This window comes from Gymnoscopelus braueri (assembly GCF_963280865.1).
Source record: "Gymnoscopelus braueri genome assembly, chromosome: 8".
In the NCBI taxonomy this organism is placed as follows: domain Eukaryota; kingdom Metazoa; phylum Chordata; class Actinopteri; order Myctophiformes; family Myctophidae; genus Gymnoscopelus; species Gymnoscopelus braueri.
In genome coordinates this window covers 14114639-14138033 of record NC_137609.1, presented here as the reverse complement: position 1 = coordinate 14138033, position 23395 = coordinate 14114639, and the positions used below count along the sequence as shown (strand labels likewise).

The following is a 23395-nucleotide window of genomic DNA, read 5'->3' as shown; positions in this document are numbered from 1 at the left end:
TTCCGGAACTCCCCCTGGAGCCAAGGGCCTTTGTGTGTGTGTGTGTGTGTGTGTGTGTGTGTGTGTGTGTGTGTGTGTGTGTGTGTGTGTGTGTGTGTGTGTGTGTGTGTGTGTGTGTGTGTACGCGCGCGTGCGTGCGTGTGCGCGTGTGCGTAAGAGAGGGAGATTCAGACAGAAGGAGAGAATGTATAGCCTGCCAAGGATTCCACTGTGTACTTTCCTCTCTGTCATTCCTGAGTTTTCTACCCCCCTCTCCTGTCTGTTTATAGCACATGCGGTCGGTCAGAGGCAGAACTGGCTGTTCAGATGCCTGCCTGGGCAGGGAATTTTACTACAGTGTGAAGAACCAAATGATATATTTCCTGTGTATTATTAGACATACAGGCTAATATAGAGGCATAGTGACAAATGAGGCGGAGAATTCTGCTTAACTCTCTGGTGTTTTATTGTCAAACATTGTGGGCAGTTTGTGGCTTGACAGTGGATTGTGAGAAACACCAGCAGCTGTCAGGAAAAAGCTGTCAAGCAAAGGGGGAAGTCACACATAAGTGGCAGCTTGGTCCGCGGAAGATTGGGCCAGTGCATTGTGTGTGTGTGTGTGTGTGTGTGTGTGTGTGTGTGTGTGTGTGTGTGTGTGTGTGTGTGTGTGTGTGTGTGCGTGTGTGCGTGTGTGCGTGCGTGTGTGTGCGTGTGTGCGTGCGTGTGTGCGTGTGTGCGTGCGTGTGTGCGTGTGTGCGTGCGTGCGTGCACATGCGAGCATACTGCATGTGTATTTGCAATTGTGTGAGTGTGTGACAATGGCATATGTTAGAAATATGCATTTAAAGTGTGTGTTTGCGAGTGGCGTACACAAAATCAACAGAAGTGCCTGTCTTCACAGAGCTATGCAACTCTGGGTCAGATGGAAATAGGTGGCGGGGGTAGGATGAGGAGGAACTATGCACTTATGTCTAAATAAAGATGGATAGCTAGGTAGGGAGGGAGGGAGGGAGGGTGGGAGGTCCATGTGAGCGGGAACACTACCCAGATAGTATTTTGTAATTTGATCTGCTCTGGGATGTAAAGTGATGCCGAAAGCAGAGGGTCTCTGTTCTCCGACGTCAGAGTGAGACAGCCCACCCCAGCGTGTACACTTTGGGTGGGTGGGGGGGGGCTTCTATCTTGTTTTCACCTCCACTGATGTGATCTTTCTTCTTGCCCTCCCCTCATCGTACAGCATTCTTAACATTCCATTACCTTTTATGTGTTGCGACCGAAGTTTTTTAACAAAGACCAGCTTGTGGGCTTAAGTTGATTTTGCGCTTAAGCTGGTCTGTCTCTCTCTCCCCCCTTCTCTCTGTCTCTCTGTACTTCTGTCTTCCCTCGTTTGTCTGTCTGTCTGTCTTCCAATCTATCTTTCCCTCTTTCTCTTTACCCATCCCTCTTCCATCTCTCTCTCTACCCACCTCTGTCTCTCTCTTTCCCTATTTAACTCTCTCCCTCTCTCTTACCCAATCTCTTTCCTACTCTCTTTCTTACCCCATCTCTTTCCTACTCTCTCTCTTACCCCATCTCTTTCCTACTCTCTTTCTTACCCCATTTCTTTCCTACACTCTCTCTTAGCCCATCTCTTTCCTACTCTCTCTCTCTTACCCCATCTCTTTGTCTAAACCACAATGGAAATGAGTTGCAGACTTTATTGTGTTTTTTATCCTTGATGTTTCTGTGAGAGGCATGCAACATGTTTTTTTCTTCTTTTAATCATAACTTCTAATAAATCAAATCAAATCTCTCTCTCCCTCTCCCCATCTTTCTCTCTGTTTTTCCTCATCTGTTTTTCTCTCTATGCAACTCTGCACCCCCTCTCTCTGCTGTAGAGATGACCATGGCTTCAGTCCTCTCCATTGGGCGTGCAGGGAGGGAAGGAGTGGAGTTGTTGACATGCTCATCATGAGAGGAGCTCGTATTAATGTGATGAACAGGGGCGATGATACCCCGCTACACCTCGCTGCCAGCCACGGACACAGAGACATAGTGGCTAAGGTATGCACATGCACACGCACGCGCACGCACACGCACGCACGCACTCTCACACACACACACACACACACACACACACACACACACACACACACACACACACACACACACACACACACACACACACACACACACACACACACACACACACACGCACAGATGCACAGATGCACACTCCAGGGGGCCTACCATAGGCTATAAATACACCCAGACCTCTGTGAAGGAAGACTTCTTTTTTATTGCGATATTTTCAAATTGTATACAACTCTTGTGATATTAACACTTTAACACCTTGTTTTCCATGTGCTGATTGTCAGCTGATTCACTGCAAAGCAGACCCCAACACGGTAAACGAACACGGAAACACACCACTTCACTATGCCTGCTTCTGGGGACAGGACCAAGTGGCAGAGGTGACACACAGTGCACACACACACACACACACACACACACACACACACACACACACACACACACACACACACACACACACACACACACACACACACACACACACACACACACACAGTTTGTGGTGTGTTTCTGGTTTCTCATTCACGATTTGTTGGCTGAAATGGCCCTCTGCTGGAGAGAAATAATTACTGCAGATTTTTGTCACGCTTTTCAGGGGAATGAATGATTGTTCCCAGTAACCATAACTACTACATGAACTATACTTAGTTGAAATTAGTGATAATGGTGAGACAGAAGAGGGGAGGAGATGGTCATGACTCATGTGTCACAGGTCCTGAGCCAGGATTTATTTAGATAGTTGGTTTGACCACTTACTCATTAAGCTCAAAACAAGCAGTTCTGAAAACAAAGCAAACACTGAGTTAGTGATGTATTCCTTCTCTCGCTTCCCTGTTTCACAAAACAAGACAAGTAGTGTCTAAAAGCCCCACTAACAGCCTCTAGATGCTGTGCTGCTCCCAATTTTGGTCAAAGGGTGCCGCTAGCTAGGGGACAGGCCATGGGGTCAGTTAAATCATTAGGGATCTTCCTGCAATCTGCCTATTAGAGTGTGAGATAGTCTGTGGGCTAAAGTGAAATTTTGGCCTGAGGATGGCGCTAGAGGACAGGTCATGGCATCACAAAAATTGTTGAGCAAGTTCCATGACACTCCACCCATTACATTTTGAGATAACTTGAGTGTAAGTGTCAATTTTGGCCCAAGGGTGGCACTAGAGTAAAGGCTATGGGTTTGGCAAAACCAATAGGGGCCATTTCACGTCAATCCAGCCTGTCGTCTTCAAGATAATATCTGGTAATAATGTTGTTGGTCAGATAATAACTGACCAACATCGCCATCCTTAGAGCCCTGCCTGCAGCGAGCAGGGCTAAATTGAAAATTCTGGCACACATTCAAGTTCACCTCTGCACTGATTGATTTACTTTATGTACCTTAGGTCGGCGTTTCAGTCCCAAGGACGTTTCTCAAGACGACTTGTCTAGACTAGAAAGGTCCTTGTGATGGAACGTCACCCTAAATAAATTAATCAATGCACAGTTGATCTTGTGTGCAGGAATTCACTTTTGTCACTGGGACCTTCAGGGGATTGATTCCCTGCATCATAGAAGAGATAACCAAGTGACGTGCGTGTTAACTTCTATTCACCACTTTAAGGCCCATTTTATACCAAGGCTATTAAAAAAGAAATGTGACTATTTTCAAAATAGTAAAAAATGCCAAAAAGGTTTAAGCATAAGGGGTAAGGCAAGATAGGGCCCTATGTATACAATAATAATAATAATAATAATAATAATAATAATAATAATAATAATAATAATAAATATGATTATTATTCTCATTTTGAAAATTGTTGAACATGGGATGCCAGGGTGAAAGTGGTTCAAATCAAATCAAATCAAGCTTTATTTATATAGCACATTTACAAACAGGCAAGCTGAACCAAAGTGCTGTACAGGCAAATTCAAAAACATCAATGCAAAAACAACAGAGCAAGTTCACAAAACATTTGAGAGCAACAAAGGAAAACACTTTAAAAGACAACATGAAAGAGGGAAGGAGAAATATGTATAAGTGGAAATTACATATAGGCTAGGTACATAACTAATACGTACATAGACATCATTATGAATGGAGTAAACCATGTAAATTAGATGCTATTAAAAGCGAGGGAAAAAAGATGGTAATGTGCTCACGCCTTCTTGTGCCTGTAAGGAGGCGGGCAGCAGCATTTTGTACGAGTTGAAGGCGTCTGAGTGATGTATGATCTAAACCGGTGTATAGAGAGTTGCAATAATCTAATCTAGATGAAATGAAGGCATGGATAGCCATCTCCAGTTGGTGGCGAGGGAGGTAAGGCTTAATCTTGGCCAGAAGCCTTAACTGAAAGAAGCTGGTTTTAACCACGGAGCTGATGTGTTGAGTACATTTGAATGAACTGTCAAGGGTTACACCGAGGTTTTTGGCAGATGGGCGGATAAGAGGGGTGACGGTGTCCGGGATATTGCAGGGTGGGATATGGCCAAATAGTATAATTCATTTATCTCTGTTCTCCCCCATAGGACCTGTTGACCTGTGGAGCCCAGGTGTGCTCATGTAACCGGTATGGACAGACACCCCTGGACAAGGCCAAGGCCCACCTACAACAGCTCTTGCAAGGTCAGAGGTCATCTTAGGGTCATCCCAGGGGTTATTTCTATCGTCTGACCATTTATGCACATTGCACAAGGGTTCCTATGCTCTCTATACTTTCTTTGGTTGCATGATTTTCTTTCTGATCTGTTTTAGTTTCTTTTTTACCTTGGATTAAAGCACTTTCTGCATTTACAGTGGATTTAGAAAATGGCAATATAAGTAAAGTCTGTTATTTTTGTACTTAATTATTAATTTCCTTACACAGCCTAATGTGATTACTGCTCGCTTTTAATGACTTCCGTTCATCACACTGTTCTTAGAAAAGGCAGAGAAACTGGGCCTGAATCTGACCAAAGTCCCCTACAAGGAGACCTTCTGGAAGGGCACCATGCGAACACGGCCCCGTGAGTAGCATGCTATTTTGTTTTAACACAATCGTTCATGTACAAAATCAATATCTGTAATCGACCAATGTTGTTATCACTCTCATCAGGTAACGGCACTCTGAACAAGAGTGCCGGGATCGACTACAAGCAGTTATCGCTCCTGGCCAAGATAAATGAGAACCAGTCTGGAGAGGTCCGTTCTTGCTCAGCTTCGACTGGTTAATTTGCATATGATAAAACTTAGTAAAAGTAAACTGATAAACCACAATGATAAAAAAAAAAAAAAAAAAACACACATAAATGATTAACAAACGAGTAATTCTCTATTTATTTCTCTCTCTTTCTCTATCTCTCTCTCTCTCTCTCTCTCTCTCTCTCTCTCTCTCTCTCTCTCTCTCTCTCTGAGTAGCTATGGCAGGGTCGCTGGCAGGGGGATGAGATCGTAGTGAAGGTGCTGCAGGTGAGAGACTGGACCACAAGGAGGAGCCGAGACTTCAACGAGGAGCATCCCAAACTCAGGTAGTGTTACACATCAGCTGCTGGCACGGTGGCTCTTCAGTTTGGTCAGTACTTGTCGGTTTGTGTTGTGGGCAAGAGCGCTACAGTTTGTAATCCCGTAAGTGAGATCACAATCGATTCCCTCCTCTGAGTTCCAATATTTTTTTCCATTAGGTTTTCATGTGGTTAACATAAGCCTAAGAGAGTTTCACATTGTTTTGCGTGAAATAAATGATGGACTTTAAAATCACAACTGTGAAGAAAAGAAAGAAAGTTGGAATTTCTTACTTTTCCTAAACTTCTAGAAATGTTTGATATGTGTGTATGTTGATAGTATGTTGATATGTGAAGTTTGTCTTGCTACGTTTGTTTGCTTTTTTCCAAAACCCAATGCAAAAGTTCCATTTTTAATCTGCAGTGGCAACCCATAAATTGATGTAGCACAATATAAACATTGTGGTAGAAAGAACAATATATCGGCAGTGGATCACACAAATGTCGCATGGTGCATGGACTCAGTTTGTTTGGAATTGTAGGAGAGGCAATGGTTCCTGACACAAGGGACAACTTTGAAGATAGTAGTTTAATTTGATATCCATCAAATACAAAAAGCAGATGAAGCTCCCAGGCACTACAAAGTAAATATTCATTGTCCTCTCTCTTTCCATCCTTCTCTCCATTCTCTAGGATCTTTTCTCACCCCAATATTCTACCAGTACTGGGGGCTTGTCAGGCCCCACCCTCGCCTCACCCCATCATCATTAGCCACTACATGCCGTACGGTTCCCTCCACAGCATACTGCACCAGGGCACTAGTGAGTACTCTCTCTGTGTGTGTGTGTGTGTGTGTGTGTGTGTGTGTGTGTGTGTGTGTGTGTGTGTGTGTGTGTGTGTGTGTGTGTGTGCGTGTGTGCGTGTGTGTGTGTGTGCGTGTGCGTACAACCCTATCTCAACTCCACCTGTCATTCAAATGTCTCCTCACCTCTCCTCTCACAGCTTTGGTGGTAGATCAGACTCAAGCCGTGAGGTTTGCGTTGGACATTGCCAGTGGCATGGCTTTCCTCCATACTCTAGAACCAATGGTTTCACGACTGTTCCTCAACAGCAAGCACATCATGGTAAGACTCAATCCACACAGCTTCTTGGGCCTCACAATTAGTAGATACTATTTATTTCCATTATTTCTCTCTCTCTCTCTTTTCTTTTTTACATACCAAACCACAAAGCAAATGCTGTAAATCTAATTTTAACTTTTTTTAATGTCAAAGAATACATAAAGATTATTCCAAATTACCGTATTACAGTTCAATTAAGTTGATTAACTCCCAACCTAAACTATGTAACAGTAGCAGTGTTCCTCTGCTGTCTTAATTCACTCTTGAATACAGTCTGTGGTATTAGCTCACTAATGTAAATATTAGATGAGTTTCAATTCAAAGGCACATTTATTTTTATTTTACTTGTATCTTAATTGTGGTTTCATATTGTATTGTAATTTTGTTCATAATTGCCCATTATTCATGCTCAGAAAACAGGGTTCATGCCCCCATAACCTTAACTATTGTGATTGACTGACAGATTGATGAAGACATGACCGCCAGGATAAGCATGGCGGATGCGAAGTTCTCCTTCCAATGTCCTGGTCGTATGTACTGTCCTGCATGGATGGCTCCTGAAGGTATTCCCTCCTCTTCATCACCTCCCTCCTTCCCTCCCTGCACTAAGCCTACCTCTCGCATTCAATAGCTAATTTTGCCATCTCCATTAAGTCACAATAGTCAAATAGCAGGTCACACAAAATGACCTAATCTCAAGTTGATCTTATTCCTCTCTGACCCTTTGAGAAAACTGCATGGCCCAGTTTTGGGCCACAACCCATTGGTTGGGAAGCCCTGCTTAAGGCCATATGAGTCAGACTCCCGTTGGTGAGCGAGGAACACACTGTATAATTTAGTCACACCTGTTTAGAGTAAGTTAACCTCCATTTATTGTCTGTGCTGCCCGTGGTAATGGAATGAAAACAAATATACTGTCTTGTCCGCTTATGAATGGATTCAGCACTTCTGCAAGAACAGAGAGGTTTTTGTTTGAAGAACTGGGCTTGCACCTTAAATGATATTTAGAAATTCTGCACTCAAATAGTGTGATTGAGCATGGATGCAGGGGTAACTATGGGTTATGTTCTTAGCAAATATTTTCTCTAGAGAACACTAGATGTTGTGGGAAGGAAGAGTGTTTCTCACTCAGTTTACTCTGAATGGAATTTTGCAGATTGTGCCCCAGGGATTAAAAGCAGCAGGCTTCTGGACATACTGTACTGGAGCCCACTTCTCTAACCTCTTGGCCAGTGTTTCTCAGCCATGACCCCAGAAGTGGGTCATGAGCTGTTCTGCCAGGGTTGTGGACAAAGAACCCACTTTGATAGAAGACTGTTATGTTATTTAACTGTTGTTATTGGGGCATGCTTGTGGGTCACAGAGTAAGAGCACATACCGCATAAATAAGGCTATAGTCCTTTCCACAGCAGACTTCAGATTGAATCTGACCCGAGGCTCCTTGCTGCTTGTCCTCCCCTCTCTCTCCAAACTGTTCTGTCTCTCTGTTCAGTGTCCTATCAAAATAAAACAGAAAAGAAAAGGGGGAAAAAATCTTGAAGAAATGAAAATATTATGGTCCACTGCACTCAAGACTAAACAGTGCGCGTGACCAATAACTTCAAACTTATGATAACTCAGCATTTGTACAAATAAAGGATAACAAAGAAACTCAAAATGTGTTTAAAAATAGTTTACTGAGGTATGTTGACCACAGATATTTCAGCTATAGACTTTCATCAGTGTGTAAGTTTGTGAAAGTTTGGCCTGATAATGCCACTAGCTAGAGGACATTTTATTTTAACCAACATTATATGTGTCTTCCTCTTGGAAGCATGAATGTGCACAGCAAATTTCACGACAATCCGGACAATTGCTTTTTGAGATATGTTGGTCAGAGCAAGGCAAGCAGGTCTATGTCATTACATAAGGTAACTAGTTGTGAACAACAAGTCCATACCTGACCTGAGTTGTCTTTTCTTAGCCTGGAAACCAGACGAATCTGCCAGTGCAAAAAAAAAAAAAATAGCCCTCGGCAGTTTAGTCTGGCCCCGCTCGGTTGTGATTGGATTTCGCTGCCCCCCAAAGCTGTGGGGCACCAATCAGGAACCAGTATGCACATATGGGGCGGGTTTATCACCAGATATTTTTTTTTAAATCCGGCCCTTGGAAATGCAGGTTCCATTCCTTCAGACTAATATCTACGCAGTGATATTAGTCTGGCCATGCCAGGATAGTCTTTTCTCTGACTCTGTCCTCCTCATCAACTCATCGTTTCTTCACCCCCGCAGCTCTCCAGAAAAGACCGGAGGACATTAACAGGAGGTCGGCTGACATGTGGAGCTTTTCTGTCTTACTTTGGGAGTTGGTCACCAGAGAAGTTCCCTTCGCAGACCTCTCACACATGGAGATAGGCATGAAGGTAAGAGTGTGTGTGTGTGTGTGTGTGTGTGTGTGTGTGTGTGTGTGTGTGTGTGTGTGTGTGTGTGTGTGTGTGTGTGTGTGTGTGTGTGTGTGTGTGTGTGTGTGTCTGCGTGTGCGTGCGTGCCTTGTCGACATATCAGCAATAATTTCATTTAGCTCACCCATTATAATTTATATTAGACTAAAAGGTGTTAACATTTGATGCCAAAACTACATAAAATCAAAATGTCCTCCAGTGCTTATTTAATTGCTCCTTCGTTGTGCAAATGATGCAAAACAAGATAACCAGGATCATTGATTCCCAATCCTAATCCACCCCTCACCCCTGTTCAGGTGTCCCTAGAGGGTCTTCGGCCCACCATTCCACCGGGCATCTCACCACACATCTGTAAGCTGATGAGGCTGTGTATGAACGAAGACCCTGCCAAGAGGCCAAAGTTTGACATGATTGTTCCTATCCTGGAGAAGATGCAGGACAAATGAACACTACTCCAGCCGTCCATCCAGCCCCAACAGTGTTATAATCAACAAACCACTTTTTTTCCTCTTTCACTTACTCTCACTTCAATCACTATCTGCCACTGTAAATACCAAAAATACCAAAAATGCCATTTAAGACCACTTAAGCCACTGCAGTTTGTACCAAAGTATCATGGTGTATTGCTTTCCTTAATTTAAATTTGGATTTGCCATTTGGCTATTGTTGTTGTTGTTTTTTGCCATATGTTGCTCTTCCATTATGGCTGAAATGTGTTTAATATTCACAGAAATGTAGCTGCTTGCTAAACTGCTTGATGTTGGCAGGAGGACATATAACCAATGATTCATAAAGAATTATTACCCCAGAGAAATGTATACAGAACAAAGTTTTGAAGAAATGACTATGCAATACACACATGTATATCTATGCAATAAAAGTTTATATTTATGACATTTCCTTGTTCTCATAAAGTCTTATTTTATTGGGAATAATTGTTCCTGTCAAGCTGAGGTTAAAGTGTGCTCATAACCTGTTTTATTTTATAGTTGTTCGTGTTTTTTTTGTGTGTAACAAGCTTGTTTCATTTTGTAGAACTACAAGACAGAGATTTTCATAGACTCATCTTATTTCTCTTTAGATTCATTGAATATATGGTGCCAAATTCAGCCAATATATCAACATAATTTGTATACTTAAATATACATTAAAGTATAAAAATGTGAACAAATTAATTAATATAAAGAATAAAAGCTCCCTTGAAGGGACCACGCATTCTTTGGTCAAAAATGTATTGCACAGCCTGTTAGATACGTGAGCATGTTTGAATGAATTGAGTGTTAAAAACCAATTAAACCCCAGCATCAGTATTGTGGGGAAAGCTTTCGCTGAAAACAGCAAATCAACAAGCTCACAACGCACAAGCCGCATGCATTGTGAGCTTGTCGATCGACTATTTTCAGCAAAAGCTTACCCACATTAACAGTAAACTGAAAAGACACTGCCTGGTATTGGGCCCTGAGGGACTCCGGTTACCCATATGGGGGTTTTAAGTGTTTAAAGTGATCAGTCATCATCAGTGATGAGCTGTGGATTTTTGAACTAGGGGGGCTATATTTTCTGACGTCACGTGCACGCATGTGCACATAGCCAATCAGCTCAGTGCTAGTTGAAATACTGTATTCAACATGTGATTTTTTATGTAATTATATCTTATTATTTAGTTGCATTGTTAATTTGTTGTTTTTATTTTTGTTTCAATTAATTCATTATTTTATTTTCCTTTTAGTTTTATATAAAAGCCCTTTACATAGACTCACCCACACATAAGTAGCCTACTTAAAATAATCAGACAACTTGTCTTTGTCTTGTCTCAGAGAACTGGGTCCTCTGCTAAGGATCCCCTTCACACTCTGCAGTGCAGAGACTGTTGTCTCTCATTGTGAGAGGAATGTAACACATTCAATTCAAGTCCATGGCTTTTCTCCAGTAGCCTAATGTTATGCAAAGCAGCCAGGTAGACGCTATTGAGAACGGCTCGCGCAGACGGTGCGAACCTTCAACCTTGAGAGGCTATTGTTTAAACTTTAAAGTGTTAAAGACCGCAGCTGACGGTGACGGTGCGTGCTCGCGCGTGCATGTGGAGCTCCCAGCCCCCCAACCCCGCCAGAACTAGGGGGTCGCCGACCCCCTACAGCTCATCCCTGGTCATCATCAGGTCATGTCAGTCTGCAGATCAGACAGCGGGATCCCCAAAGACAACTTCAAGTTCTTTGTGTCACGTGAGTGATCACGTGATAAGTCAGCTGATAAGTTGCTTCCAGCTGCAGTGTACTGCCCACATCACACCACAACAACCCAGAGGAGGTCCTGCTCCAAACACAACACACACCCATAGAGTTACAATATATCAACACACCCCGTCGAACAGGAGCGAACGACGGCCCACTTCCACGCGTTGTTTACTCAGGAAGACAACGTTGTCTTAACCGGGAGCTGGGAGGAGCAGGTACGACGAACTTGGTTGTGTTGTGTTACGTAACATAACATGCAGCAGCAATGCAGCATACAGTATATCTAATGCCTCAAAACAACTTTGTAGACTAGTTTCCGTCCTGACATCTTGCTCTTCCTGTGTTAGGTTGCTTCATCATCGTGTTGTTGTTGCTACTGTTACCGTCTCCTCTCTGCAGGTCTCTGTGGGAGAATGAAGCTCTGTTTGACACCCAGCAGCAGCATGGTGACACTAACCGCTGCCCTCGTGTTACTGTGGGCTCTGTCTGGGACCTGTCACCCTGTCCAGCAGGCCCTGGGTGGCCCCATGGGTGGCCCTCTGGGTGGCCCTGGGCCAGGTGTGGTGTTCATGGAGCAGGTCAGCCGCCTCGGGGTCGGGTTCAGCTGGAGGAACATCACCTGTCCTGTTTGCAAAGCTGTTTTTACTATTCTTGATATCATGCTCCTGGTAAGGATTATTTGTTTTTTGTAATCTAAGGATTTGTACTTATTTCACGTAAAACAATTGTCATGGTAATTTATCTTTCGTCTTAATGTAATGTGTAGTTTCATACATTTTTGTATAACTAGATGCACTGAGTTATATATAGTGTATGACTTTGCCAAAAAATTAAGATCAAAGTTGTTTTGTAAATGAGACACCTGTGTATAGTCCAACAACTCCTGAAAGACAGGCCTACTCAAGTTGGCAGAAATGGAAAAGTTAAAGAAAATGTTCAATTTAAGCACCACAAATGATAACCTTTGACAGTTTGCTATCAGTCGCAGCACTTTTAACATTCTGCGGCTATGTTACGTTTGTGTACTCGAGTGAGTGGTTACTTTTTATCAAAGCACCGCTCACTCACCACAGAACATATTGTAACAATGTGTCCAAATCAAATGCAAAGACTGTGTTCAACCTTCTCGGAGTGGATTACTGCCCCAAATAACTAACTTGTATTATTTCAATAACTTTGTAATAATTCTAATAACTTATCATTATAAAGAATTACCGGTGGCTTCTGAGATAACACATCTTGACCCTCCAACTCTATTTTTACCTTAAATCTCTGTTTTTTTATATTAGTAAATGCAACATTAACAGTATAAACTACTTTGCATGTTTTGCCCAAAGAATGTCTTGCTCCTCTTTATGTCTCCCATCCCAACAATCACCTTTTCTCTTGCCTTTGCTAGACTGACGCAAATGAAGAGCGTGTGTCTCACGCACTCGGTGAAGCATGCATTCGTCTTCACTTGGCGGATGAGCTAGTGTGCCGCGAGATAACGGAGCTGTTTGGGCACGACTTTATCCGGGCCCTGCAGGAGTCACTGCTATGGCCCTCTGAAGCATGTGCTTTGCTTGTGGGACCATCCTGTGGCAAATTTGACATCTACGCCCCCTGGAACATCACCTTTCCTAAGGTCCCGAAGCCTCCCGTTACCCCTCCGTCTCCACCCAAACCTGGATCGCCTCGGAGCAGGGTCCTGTTCCTTACGGACGTCCACTGGGACAAGGTGTGTGTGTGATAAGTAGATGCCTTTATTTATCCCGTGGGGGATACAGCAGTTCAGGATTGCAGAGTTACAGGTACAAAATTAAGAAAGAAAGGGTGAGCTGCTTCAGAACACATCTGAGATATGTGCGTGAGAGAGAGCAGTCACTTACTTAGATCTGAAAAAGCCTGTGTTATGAAACACCGTTGCACAATTTATTGCTAACCAGACATTTCACAAACTCATCTTGGAGTTTGTGTACTTACTCAAATTTACCCCCTCATGTTTTTGCTGATGTTATTATGTATCTTTAACTTGTATGCAAACAATAATAATAATAAACTTTATTTGTATAGCACCTTTCATGACATGAAATGCAGCTCAAAGTGCTTTACAGAGCAAGAATACAATTACAGTTAGAACCAATTTAACAATAAAGCAAACAAAAATAAAATAAAATAAAAGCAAAGGCAAAAGCAAAGGCATAAAACAACATTAAAATAGGGAATACAGTGAGGAATTAAAAATCAACCAAAGAATCAGCTAAAAGCAGGAGGAAGTCCATACTAGTGCAAGTGTAAGGAACATGTAGCAAGCTGTCAAGCTCATTCCTTTTTCAAAAGCAGTGGTGTGTTCTACCGTGTTCTGCTATATACGTAGTGTGACCTGCAGTAAACTTTCGTAGCCAAGCGTAGCCCTCTACTAACCATTTCATCCATTGAAAACGCGCTGGCGTATCTCCACAACCACGCGCATGTCGTGCAGGGAATGATTATCGTATCCCTCCGAAAAAACCTAGAGCACACCACTGTCCAAAATGACACAAAGGATCTAATATGTGTGGAAAGGAATGTAACTGAACCTTTTATGAAATGTGAGTTTGTTGTATCCCGACTGAATTCAATTTGGAAAAATGTTTGGTCGTTCTGTCCAAAATGTTCAAGTGTAAACCAAGTGCTAGTCACAGCTTATCACGGATTATATGCTTGAATGAAATAACAGCTTTGGTCACTTCCATTGGCAGGAGTATGCAGCGGGCAGCAGTGCGGACTGTAAGGACCCTCTGTGTTGCCGTAACGAGTCAGGCTCCCCCAAATGGTATCGTAGAGAGGCTGGGTACTGGGGGACATACAGTAAGTGTGACCTGCCTCTACGGACCGTGGCGAACCTTATGGAAAATGCTGCCAGAGCTGGGCCCTGGGACTGGGTCTACTGGACCGGTGATATTCCGGCGCACAACGTTTGGGCTCAGACCAGACAGCAACAGCTCACCGAGCTCACAACCATCTCCAGGCTTATTCACAAGTAAGAACGCAAGAGGATGTGTGTACACAAACCACACACTGAAAGGGGAATTTAACTTTAAAACACTTCTAGAGTCATTTTCACTTCTACTCAGACTTTTTGTGTGCACTTTTTGTGTTGTGAATTTCTGTGTGTTTAATTTCATACATAGACTTACAGGACTCAGTGATGCAACTTTACAGAAAATAAACAATAAACAATTACAATTAAATAAAAATAATGGTCTCCCCAGTCATTAGATGGACGATATCAGTCACCAGAACCATGTGTTTTCAATGAGTCCAACATGGTTAACGGTAAGTGGCTGGGGTGCACACAAAAGCCAACGGGAAGTGGCTGGGGTTGCACACAAAAGCAGCTTGAGTAGATGTGAAAATTACCCCAGAATTGTTTTAAAGTAAGATTCCTCTTTCAGTCACATTTTGGTGATTTTAGCGGACTTTCCAAATGCACGGCAACTTATAAATTAGGGAACATGTAGGACAAATCGTACTGCTTAACCATACACGATGGCCAGTGGATTCGGAAATCATCATCATCATCATCTTGTACATTTTGTAATTGTAATAACTAACTAAACTTTAGCCAGCATCTTTAATCAGATCTGTGTCAGTCTTAACCAACTGCAGTCTAACTTTACTGCAGTTGATCATTGATAACTGTAATTTGATTTCCAGGATGGAGCAGTTGACCCAATTTAACCTCAAAATGTTGTGTTTTATCACAAAGTTCAACCAGTTTTTGCCACATGTGTAGACCATGGGTAACTTGTAACTGATCTGTAACTCCAATATTGTACAAATGGACCCATTGATTCTATTTGTACACTCTGAGTAATATTTATGATGAGGGTTTTGCATATAGATTGGGGTCAATCATATCAAATGGGGGTCCTTGAAAAGTTAGAGAATCACTGATGTAAACGACACCTCCCAACCCACTCTCTCCAATTCCAGGCACCTGGGACCCAATGTAACGGTGTACCCTGCCATAGGGAACCATGAGAGTACTCCAGTGAACAGCTTCCCTCCACCTTTCATCCATGGCAACAAATCCACATCCTGGCTGTATGACACCATGGCCAAGGAATGGGCCCCGTGGCTACCACAGGAGGCCCTGAAGACTCTCCGGTGACTAATCTAATGGATGAAGTTGAACGGGTTGTTTTGGAACTAGGTTGTATTTAGCTCTGTTTTAGCTCTGGTCCATAGCGTTAGGAGTTCTCCTTAACGCTATGCGACTGCACGTGTAGTTTTTCTTATTCGAACGGGTGCACGATGTCTACACTTCAGTCAAAATAAACAATATACGTTCGATACTCACAGAAACACAAGACGGTTTTAGGGTGCAGAAAGCCTATTCTCCACGGTGGGAAAACTGTCAAACTCTAAGTGTAAAATCCACTTTTTAGCCAGCAAATTAAATAATCCACCGGACGGAGAAATGTTTTATTCCACCTACAGATCTGGTCAATAGAAAAAGACCATTAACCTGATCTGTAGGTGGCGCAATGGAGTGAAATTAAAAATGTCTCTGTCCGGTGGAATATTTGTTTTCTGGCCAACAAGTGGATTCTGAAAGTCTTCCCACCGCGTAGAGTAGGCTTTCAACAACCTACAACCGTCTTTGTTTCTGTGAGTAGTGAACGTTTATTTTTACTGAAGTGTAGACATCGTGCCCTGCAGCTCCCGTTCAACTGAGGAGAATACGTATGCGCATTAGGGAGAACTCCTAATGCTATGGACCAGAGCTAGGTCGCATTATACTATATAGCTTTTTTGTATAGGTTTACAGTGTGACTTTACTGCATTGTTACAGCAGACTATACTGTAGGGCTAGGCAAGTGTTTCTCGAACCAGTGGCCCACAGCATAATTACAGGTGGTCCAAAATACAATATGTATTTTTAAACATTTTTAAAAACATTAAAATGATTGAATCATCTTTCTTAAGTCCATCAAATAAAAACTGAACTAATAGAGATAGTGTGTGTGTTGGGAGGGGGGGTTCACAACAACGGAGAACAACATTAAGTAAAAGTCTGGCTTTAAAATCATTCATGTTCATAAATATTATTTAAAAAAATTAATGTAATTAACTCTTTTTTAATCTGTGGTGGAGACCTTAAAGATAGTTCTACCTTTCTTTATTTATCAGTACACTTTAAAATATTAACTTTAGCTACTGTTTCCGTTCATTCCAGATATGGCGGATTTTATACCACCGAGATCCAGCCTGGCCTCAGAGTGGTGTCTCTCAACATGAATTTCTGTGCTCGTGAGAATTTCTGGCTGATGGTGAACTCAACCGATCCTGCCAACCAGCTTCAGTGGCTTGTCCACATCCTCCAGGCCAGTGAGGACAAAGGAGAAAAGGTGAGAAGGAATATGAGTGTGGTAGACAAAGAGCGGAGGCAAAGAGTTATTATATTATAAGAAGTACATTTTGCTAGACGTTGTAATTATGTAAGCTTCTGGGTTTAACTAAATTTGAATTTAACCAGGTAGGCTGCTGTATTTTGCATGCAGGCGCCTTTGTGGGGGTTTTGATTCGAGTATTTTGATGGTCAAACCGGTACAGCATAGTTCTGTTTTCAAGTTCTACATGAGTCACTAAGGAAGTGACTCATGTAGACACACCCCACAGACATGCTTGATTTGACACTAAACCACAAATTTGACTTTGCAACTTCTTATATTTGTACACAACCTCTATCAACCAATGAACTTACTCTTTTCCTAATTAGATATTTTATGTGTAATTATAATGGCCACAATCTCTTCACAACTGATAACCCAAGCTATAACTGCTGGCATCAACAGTGCAGGTAATTAGTGTTGTGACGTTCATCAACGATTCGTTCGAAATTATTCAGTCTTTTGTGTGAACAAGAACAAATTCGGTCACTTCCTCAAACGTTATCGTTCCTCAAGCCGTAAAATGTCCTCGCGTGGAAAGCAGGGGGACGCAAGTTTCAGTCAGTCGGTGGCAAAATGCAACATTTTGACTGGCTGAAGAGAGAGAGACGTTCCTCTTTAATCATTAGACTAAACCACGTGAGGAGGGCGAAACCGGAAGTGGTGAACGAATAGTTGGAACGCATCTTTTTAGTGAACGAGAACTAAATGATTTGAACACTGAAATGAACGATAATTCCCATCTCTACAGGTTGATGGTTTGACCATCGTTAGAGCAGCTCTATTTTGTGTATTTACTGTTTTCTCATTTGTACACCTGTCATTTCTGAGATGTCATAAATTCACTAACCATTCATCACTCATGCGGAAGAATGCAATGTGTCACACTTTACAAAGAAAAGAAAATGTTGCATACTTATATCTGTCGTCTCTAGCTTCAGTAGCTTTGCACAGGATGTGGCTAGCGAGATGTGTTCTGCATGTCGTCAGTGTTACTGAGCGTGAGAGAGGATTCATTGTCAGTTCTTAGTGTTTGCTTGCTTTTTTTTTCTTGATCTGTGTTAATCTGTACATGAACTTGACTTAAGTCCGTTTTGTTTCTTTGGCTTAGGTGCACATCATTGGTCACATCCCTCCTGGGCTCTGTCTGGCCAGCTGGAGCTGGAACTACTATCATATTATTAACAGGTAGCTAGTTTTCTTTCTTTTTCTTCTATATTTTTCTTATTAGAATGTTTTTTGTTTTAAAAAATAAATAAATTATCCCACAATTTTTTCACCCATTTTTTCACCCATTACCAATTGTCTAAGTAATCCTGGGCGCTACACACCCTCTGCCAGCCTAGGGAGAGCCTAGAGCAGTGAAGATAAGATAAGATAAGAACTAGTCACTGACTAGTTCACTAGTCACTAGTTCAAGCTCCTCCCCACCCAAAAACACATTTGATGACTTCAGCACAACTGGTGTTTTGGAGAAAGCCATGCAGACAGGTTTTTTTTTGTGTGGTCTAGACTAGGCAGGAAGCTGCAAGCCAGTCTTGGACACTGGTCAAAACAGAAGTGAAGACCATTGACACATACAAACTGATGCAGACTTTGGTTGCGAATGTCAGCCAAATAAGCATAATACTTCCTTTTCTGCTAGTTTTTGGTTCACTTCCCCAAAGTCAACTTCCTCGGTTCTTTTGGTCAAATGTCCATGTACGCCTTTAGTTCTGCCAATAATCTAGAAAAGTCTGCGCTCTTGACCCATGGGCTACCAAAGATTGAGCCAGGTGCAAGAAGCTAGCACAATTCCAGTAAAAACAGAAAAGGCCTGCACAGTGCACATTGACAAAAATAATTGCAGGATGTTTGAATGCAAAACTAGATGAATTTACATAGTGAAAAGAGTGGACATTTCAGCCCTGAGACCATCGTCAGCACTTTTTCTGTTTTTACTTGCCTGGGGGGTGGCTGATCTTTTCCAAATATCAGTTCCGCAACAGCTGACCTTGGTTAATATTTGAAAGCAGCATCATGTGATGTTTTCACTGTTGGCACACTATCAAGGTCTATTATAGCCTGGTTCCAGCCGAATCTGCCTTTGCAAAATCGCATCGCACTTTAGCCCTCGGCAGATTAGGTCTGGCCCCCCTCCATAGAGATTCCACTTCTCTCCCTCCGCAGTGGTGTAGAGCCAACCAGGGCCCAGTATCCAAATGTGGGCGGGCTTATCACCTTATTTGGAGCAATGACGTACAAGGAAGCACTGCTCTGATTAGTTCGTGAACAAGGAAGCACTGCTCTGATTGGTTTAGGTCTAACCAATAGAGTCCGTTTGGATCTTTTTGTAACCGCCCCTTGGAAAAAAATCTATCGTTGATAGGGACCAGACTAATATCCACGCAGTGTGTCGTGTGATATTGTCTGGCCACGCGAGGCTAGGTCTATTATAAGTGATAAAACTCAAGGTTTACATGTTCCAACAAACAACCCTTGGTGATGTGTGTACATTTCTACGCTCCAGATATGAGAGCACAATCACTGGACAGTTCTTCGGCCATACACACCTGGATGAGTTCCAGATGTTTTACGATGAGGCGACGATGACTCGGCCAGTGGGCGTGGCCTTCATCGCTCCCAGTGTCACCACCTATATCAACCTCAACCCAGGTAAGAACATGACTCATGACCCACATTGTTTTAGAATGAGAACATTATTAAAATAAATGTGTATTGTTATAATTTCAGGTGAGTTGAGTTATAGTAAAAGGTAACTACATCTCATTTGGCTGGGGACCCCCTGGTACCCCATCAAGGACCCCTGGGCGTCCTTCACCCACTCTTTGAAAACCTCTGGTCTAGACCAGGGGTTTTGAAGGGGAGGTCGTAGACAGATGTGAAAGTGAAAGTGAGTTGACAGTGACAGGATGAACAACAAGGAAGTTAGTTAGCCCATAGATTCGTGCAACAGAGGTTGCGGTTTGGAAGGTTTGTTTACTGCAGTGGTTCTCAAACTTTGTTTTGTTTCTGTAGTACCCCTGATCAAAAGTCAATTTTTGATATTAATATTCAAAATAAAACCTTTCCAACAGCAACTGTTTTCTACTTGGTAGGTTCACAAAGTCTGTTTTTTTTTAAATCATTAAACATAACTGTACATTTTTTTTCCTATTTTCCACTTTCTCTCACATACCCCCTTTAGTACCTCCACGTACCCCATGGGGTACACGTACCCCCATTGAGAAACACTGGTCTACAGTACATCCAGCATACAAACAATACAATGAGGAGCATTTCTTACTTTTGGTTTCTATTTTTTTACCACTCTGTTATTGCACGGTGTAAACACTGTGTAAACTTGGCAATAGCACAACTTGCAGCGTTGCAAAAATCTGCTTGTTTTGTCAGTTGAAAGCGTTTAACGGCCTGCTCATATGCAAGAGACCTCGGCGGAACTGAATCTCTTCCGCCCTCTCTTTATCGCCCTTTTCTCCATCTCTTGCTTTCTTTTTCTCACAAAGTGGCTTACGGATACAGTGCAATTACATTTGCACAAGCCTTGAATTTGTCCTCTGCATTTATCCCATCCTAACTATACTGCTCAAAGAAATTAAGGGAACGCTTTGATTAATTCTTTTGAGCAGTGTATTAGGAGCTGTGGGAATTGGGGAAACTATTGAACAGCATCCAGGGAGCAGTTTAGTGTCTTGGCTCAAGGGCACTTCATCACTAAGCCAAGAGGAGCCAGGTATCTAACCTGGAACTTCCAGAGCCACTGCTACCCTTAACCCATTAACACCGGGAAAGCATTTGTGTAACCACTTGAACCATTCTTTTATACTTTGGCCATTTATTTGAAAAATCTTGATAACTTGATAATTAGCGTGGCACTCGGTGCCGCACTATGAGCTTGTATATCTGCTATTTTTTTAATAGAAATCTAAAATGACACAGATGCGTTCCCGGTCTGAATGGGTTAAAATGGATACTATCCTTGCCAGCAAATATAGTAGATCACTGTCTGAGACCCTTGGTCTAGACATGTACAGAATAATGCAGAATACATGCACCAAAGAATGTGTTCATTCTGACCAGCTGTTCCTTCCATCTTTTGTTGATATATTGAGTTCTTTACTTATCAAACCAATTTATTTTAAAGTTTGTCAATGAATGATGAGATATTTAGTAAGAATAATAAGGATATTTGCATTCACTTTCTAGGTTATCGCGTCTACCTCGTGGACGGGAATTACAAGGGCAGTAATCGGCTGGTGCTAGACCACGAAACGTACATCCTCAACCTGACTGAGGCGAACCACAGGCCCGGGCCTCGCGGGGTTGGGCTGTCCCACCTCCCGGTCCCCGACCCCAAATGGAACCTGCTGTACAGGGCCAGCGAGGCCTACGGCCTGTCCAGTGCATACCCCTCCGACTGGGACGGGCTCATTCGGACTTTCCTCACCAACGACAAGGCCTTCCAAAAGTTCTTTTTCCTGAGATCCAAAGGTCACGTGTCGGCGCCCTGCAAAGAAACGTGTAAGACCTCGTTGCTCTGCTTCCTGCGAAGCGGACGTTACCAAGACCTGGAACAGTGCGACCTGTTCAATGGTTTCGGGGGAGACATGGCGCGGGCTGCCAGGAAGACTCTCTGTTGATCAGATGGAATTACGTTTTGAGACAAGGGACTGAGTATGAATAAGCAAACTGTGCTGAAAGACGAGCCAAAAATAAATAAATTATAATAATAATAAATCTTTATTGATCCCTAGAGGGAAATTCAGGGAGATTGTTGATAGATTTGTTAATCTGTAGGTTCATGTTTCTTTTTGGGGTCAGACCAGTAACCAGTAGCATAACATTAGAAGCTCAATTCTGATTCTTTCTTTATCAAGATTCCACCTCAGGAACTTGTTAAAGTGTGATTTTTTTGCGATGGCAATTTTTAACCTGAATCCTATCATTCTATTGTGAGGACATGAAAATCTGAAATAACCCATCCCGATGTGTTCTACGCTGGAAAAAATCAGCCAGCCTGTGTAAACTGTGTAAACTGTGACTTTTAACCTGATTCAGGAATCAGGTTAAAAGTCTGCTTAGTTGTTTACGAGAAAGAATGGCTATTGGGTCTCAGAGTGTAATCAGTAATGTTTTTCTAAGATTGTTCTTGTTGTTGATCACACTGCAACGGAAGCCTGTTTGTCAAGTGGCCTTGGGTTTTTCAAGCCCTGTTTTGAAATGTCAAAGATCAACAGTGATGTATCCTGCTGTGCTTGCCTAAAAGTCATGGATGCAAAGGGGGGTCAGTTCACTGGCTGGAAGTGAGTCACAGGTGAGTCACAGGTTGTTGGATGTTGAGCATATTCTACCATCCTGGATGTAGTTCTCATGTCATTTAAAAGGTCCAGGAGGATGTTTTTTAAGCCTGTTAATGGTGTTTATCATTAGGTTTGTTTCTCAAATGCTGGAACCTGCCTTCTGTTGTCAGCTAAGCTATAGTGGGACATCTCTCATGCAATTTCAATGTTATTTAGCCTTAGAATAAGTGATGGGAGTGAGTGCAGTAGCGATGATGAGCTAATTGTTTCACTGCCTTTTCACAAATGTCCTAAAAGGTTCAATGATCAATGGAATAGTTATTTTTTAAAACACCTGTGATTCCCCTTAAGTGGTATCCGTATTAGATTGAAGGCTTGAGAATTTCCTCTTTTTGCTTGGGACATTGGTGTAGCTTAATGGACAATGTGCATTAAAATGTCACGTTTATGGATTAGCCCAATAGATGGGTCCACCTCCTGACCCACTGCCAACTGCAATGTGTACTCAAGAGTTTCCTGTTCTACTTTCACCCAGTGTTGAAACATGCAGAAGCAGATAAGGACATTAAGAGCCATTGAGCTGTGGCACAGATATGGAAGTGGTGACATTCATCCTGAAAGCCATAATCTTTATGCAGAAGGCCCACTTCTATTTATTGGCTTTTAGCAAAAGCCATTTCCTTCCAATGAGCAGGTCTGTTGTGATGCATGTGAAGTTAGACGGTCCTCTCCACAATCCATTTGACATTTTAACCCAGGTGAAGTTACATGCTTGGCAATCGGCAATCCCCTCATACAGCAAAGCATTTCATACCTCAAAATGTCCACTTGGGTGTAAAGAAATATGAATGAAAATGTATTTTCAACTTTATTTTGTTCATCTAGTGTGCATTTCAAGCATCATGTAAAATGTATTTTTTTGTTTTGCAGTGTTTTCCCTGAGACAGCCATTCAGTTGAAAGCTCAATGGAGACTGTCGCTGTCCCCCTTCTGATACGCACTTTAATTTCACTTTGCATTGGGTGGTGGTTTTGATGATCATAAAGGTGTGATGAGTTGGACATGATCCTTCCTGAGTGGTTGGAAGTGTGACTTGGAATGTAATTTTGGATCTTTACAGGACGTTGGTAAATGGGTGTAACAATGCAAAAAAGTTGATTGTTAAAATGAAAACCTATCTACGTCATTCTCGATGAAACCATATTCAATACAAATTCCAACATTTGTTTTGGGACTCCATGCTTTGGTCAGTGTGATATAAAAAGTGAATATTTTTTTTTTCCTTTCATAGTAATCAGTTATACAACACATGTAGAACCTAATTCTAAAGTCTAATGAGTACGTATTTTCACACAGACTGGTCATTAGTGTTGACGTG

General features: G+C 42.3%; 2 protein-coding genes across 3 annotated transcripts in view; both read left to right on the top strand.

Annotated features, from left to right (window-relative positions):
- The window catches only part of ilk (integrin-linked kinase), a 12664-nt gene extending 2705 nt beyond the window's left edge, over positions 1-9959 (top strand). The window contains exons 2-12 of the mRNA XM_080434900.1: positions 1857-2022; positions 2337-2432; positions 4552-4648; positions 4945-5028; positions 5118-5203; positions 5420-5529; positions 6196-6323; positions 6505-6626; positions 7087-7186; positions 8894-9024; positions 9360-9959. Coding sequence (XP_080291026.1) covers positions 1857-2022; positions 2337-2432; positions 4552-4648; positions 4945-5028; positions 5118-5203; positions 5420-5529; positions 6196-6323; positions 6505-6626; positions 7087-7186; positions 8894-9024; positions 9360-9509 — 1270 coding nt within the window. The 3' untranslated portion in view covers positions 9510-9959. The remainder of the gene's footprint in view (positions 1-1856; positions 2023-2336; positions 2433-4551; positions 4649-4944; positions 5029-5117; positions 5204-5419; positions 5530-6195; positions 6324-6504; positions 6627-7086; positions 7187-8893; positions 9025-9359) is intronic.
- A 1389-nt stretch (positions 9960-11348) lies between these two features.
- smpd1 (sphingomyelin phosphodiesterase 1) lies at positions 11349-23242 on the top strand. 2 transcript variants are annotated; one of them, XM_080435610.1, is made up of 9 exons: positions 11349-11512; positions 11697-11965; positions 12697-13017; positions 14021-14301; positions 15258-15431; positions 16504-16675; positions 17829-17905; positions 19227-19372; positions 20924-23242. In XM_080435610.1, exons 2-9 carry the CDS (start codon positions 11711-11713, stop codon positions 21355-21357), a joined length of 1860 nt encoding a protein of 619 aa, XP_080291736.1. In that variant the 5' UTR covers positions 11349-11512; positions 11697-11710; the 3' UTR covers positions 21358-23242. The 2 variants fall into 2 exon arrangements, with proteins under 2 accessions (XP_080291736.1, XP_080291737.1); XM_080435611.1 differs by having other exon boundaries at positions 11349-11526; positions 11710-11965.
- Positions 23243-23395: the final 153 nt, after the last annotated feature.

Bases quoted from the DNA above. Each gene is read 5' to 3' on its own strand.
- smpd1 (XM_080435610.1), top strand. From the start codon at position 11,711: ATGAAGCTCTGTTTGACACCCAGCAGCAGCATGGTGACACTAACCGCT. The intron at 17,906-19,226 runs GTAGCTAGTTTT...TCTACGCTCCAG, and splicing joins TACTATCATATTATTAACAG to ATATGAGAGCACAATCACTG. The intron at 19,373-20,923 runs GTAAGAACATGA...TTCACTTTCTAG, and splicing joins CTATATCAACCTCAACCCAG to GTTATCGCGTCTACCTCGTG.